The 3,165-nt window shown below is 33.5% G+C and overlaps 1 protein-coding gene across 1 annotated transcript; it reads right to left on the minus strand.

Annotated features, from left to right (window-relative positions):
* Positions 1-1,205: 1,205 nt before the first annotated feature.
* LOC128864491 (uncharacterized) lies at positions 1,206-1,688 on the minus strand (the record flags this gene model as incomplete). The annotated part of the gene is made up of 2 exons (XM_054104178.1): positions 1,371-1,688; positions 1,206-1,292 (listed from the first exon to the last, which is right to left on the minus strand). Coding segments are annotated over exons 1-2 (405 nt in total), but the record flags the coding sequence as incomplete, so codon positions are not given.
* Between the last annotated feature and the right edge of the window lie 1,477 nt (positions 1,689-3,165).

Consider the following 3,165-nt stretch of genomic DNA (forward strand, 5'->3'; position numbering starts at 1 on the left):
CACACGAACGCGCATACACACACGAACGCGCAATGTTTGTATGGGAAAAAGAAAAGGGATGTCTTAGGGTTTTTCCTGAAATTATTCGAATTTTTCTCGCCGTGCAAACCATCCTTGGACTTCAGGGAACATTTAAAAGAAATAATTGCTAAGATTGGTCTATGCGTTGTTGAGTTATGCGCTTACCAACACATTTTGCGATTAATTTTTATGTATAGACTAGCATTTCCCAGTGGGCTTCGCACCACCATACATAAAATGTTTTTTTATATCGCAAGAAATTTTTCATATTAAGTTTTCTTTATAGAACTCGTAAAATGTTTAAACAGTTGAATTAGTTGATTTTTTCATTCAACATACTTTCTAAAGATGTCACAATAGCCTTTTCTGTACTTTTTTTAAATTTGATTGTGGTGGTCACCTATGTATATACAGGTAAGGTGAAAGAGCCGATAAAAACTTGTAATTAAACTTTGATTCTTTAATTCCCATTTCAATTTTTTACGCTAAATAAATTATGCTAAAATAAATAAAGTTAAAAATGTTCTTCCAGTTCCTCCTGGAGCATTCAATTTTTTATTATATTTGCGTCCAAAATGACTTGCAATTCGATAAAAAATTGATGCGAAAGTTGATTGCATCGCAAAATAAAATTGTTTTCGTGAGGGCGAATCATCAATCGATACGAATAAAAATTCATCGCACTGACGGTTTTCGTTGATTTTTGACCTGTAATGCAAAAATTAATTAGCGTATGAAAATTATTTAAAAATCATATTTAAACAAAAATAAAATGTGTATGTACCAGTTCTTGGATTTATCATTGGTATGTTGATATGATAGCCATCGTCCCCTCTCCAAAACAAAATGGGGTATTGCAATGCATCATAACAGCGATGGAGTTCTGAAATACGTTGTTATTGCTCATTTCTACGATACAAAACAATATCTCGTGGCTGAAACTGTAACAACAATAGCTACTTCATCAATCGTTGGTACATTTAATCGTCTGGCGTGCTCCCAATTGGTGATTTATCGGCTTTTATTATGATTTTGTGGCCATCGGTGGGCATCAGATCGAGTGCCACTTTGAACAATTTCACCAATTCATTGTGTTGATGGAACATTGTTTGCAATTCATTCACGATTGATCTTCTCGTATTCGTCGAAGTTTCACAGCGCTGATCTAATTCACGATTCTCATCACCAATAAAATATATTTGTAAAAATTGATGGTCACCATCTGGAAATGGTAGCACAGACCCAGCTCTATGGTATATTTGACCTTGAATCTGTAAAGTTCGAGAAATATATGTAGATAACGGATCTGAATATTTAAAAATATCGAACACATCAAACGAAGTAATAACCTTAAACGTCGGCATAAATCCATCTCTTATAATATTTGTAGCTCCAAAAGATGTCATTTGAAAGCATGAATTGTATTTTTTAATGTGTAAGAGGAAATGCTTCGACGTTGGTGAATTGCCAAAAACCAATGAATGCAAAGGTTCTGGCGGAAGTTCTAGCACCGGCAATTTGACTTTCCCACCAGCACAGCACATACCAGGCGTTTCGTTTCTGAATTTAATTGCTTTGCAATGTATACATTCTATATTCATTTTGCCAATGAAGGCATGCATGCTGTAATCAATGGTGGCATCGTAGTTGAAAGCCGCACGTTCCATTTGACGTATATCATAAACGGACGTACGCCCACGACGGTTCCTTGGTGCTTCACTATTAATCGACTGATTTCTCCGTTTGTGTCGTTGTGTCTCCACTTCATTTCGTCGAACACGATCTTCTTCACTTTGTGAATTTCGATTTAACGCTGTAGCATTTGATTGACGTGAACGTCTGCCAATGTTTGCTCGTCTTGCACGTGGCATTCTTTCAATACAATATATTACTAATTGAATGTAACAGCAAAACATTCAAAATTATTTCAAGAAACAATATATTACTAATTGAATGTAAAAGCAAAATATTGAAAATTATTTCAAGAAACAGTATATTACAGGCATTTCGTATGAGAGGAAACCATTACTCACATAAAATGTCAGGAACGGCTGCACCGATTTCAATCAAACTTCACACAAACCTACTCAAAGATAGAAACTAACTCTAAAATTTTTGTGTTAATTGGTTCGGCGGTTCTTGAGTTATAATATTACCAAGGAAATGTAACTTCTTTTTATATATGTATATAGATATAGATATAGATATAGATATAGATATAGATATAGATATAGATATAGATATAGATATAGATATAGATATAGATATAGATATAGATATAGATATAGATATAGATATAGATATAGATATAGATATAGATATAGATATAGATATAGATATAGATATAGATATAGATATAGATATAGATATAGATATAGATATAGATATAGATATAGATATAGATATAGATATAGATATAGATATAGATATACGTGTAAATGGTGTATCAAAAAGAAATAGGTGTTTACCTTTGGCGGACTTCTCAACTATACTTTATATTTCTCCTTGTATATTTGCGCTTGAATTGTGCTAGATGGCAATATAAAGAGAAAATTTCGACGAAAGCATAGTATTGAGTTCGCGTTGCACGTGAAAGGACTGTCAAAATCCATACAAATTGCATAGCCGTGAAATATGCGTGAAATTTCATATGTATCTCACGGCAAAGTAGTTCTCAGTTCACACTGTGCAAACAAAGCTCGACATGCGAGCAATATGCAGACGCCAGCAACATTTTTTCACAACAATTTAGTATGCAAATTGAATTATCAGCGTAGACAGAATACAAAATAAAGTCAAAAAAATGTCATTTAAAATTGGGCGAAAAATGGCAGTTCGTCCGCAAGTTCGCCTGAGTTCGAATACTCCGGAGATATGGAAATTTCAAGCGAAATGTCTTCGCAAAGAGAGAAAGTAAATCTTCTTTGATTCTTTGCGTTAATTTGTTTGAAAACGCTTTTCTAACCTAAATTTGGCTCATAAATTCAACATTTCTTCTCTCGTGAAAATCAATGCTGCTAGCAACATTTCACGGCTGCGAAGTTGGAACTAGTCTTAAGATAAAAATAGAGGTTTCGGAAAGGGGAAATCAAGATCGAGACTATTAAAAATTCTATTAATTTCTTAAAAGATCTAGTAATGGGT

This window comes from Anastrepha ludens, chromosome 5, assembly GCF_028408465.1.
Source record: "Anastrepha ludens isolate Willacy chromosome 5, idAnaLude1.1, whole genome shotgun sequence".
NCBI lineage: Eukaryota > Metazoa > Arthropoda > Insecta > Diptera > Tephritidae > Anastrepha > Anastrepha ludens.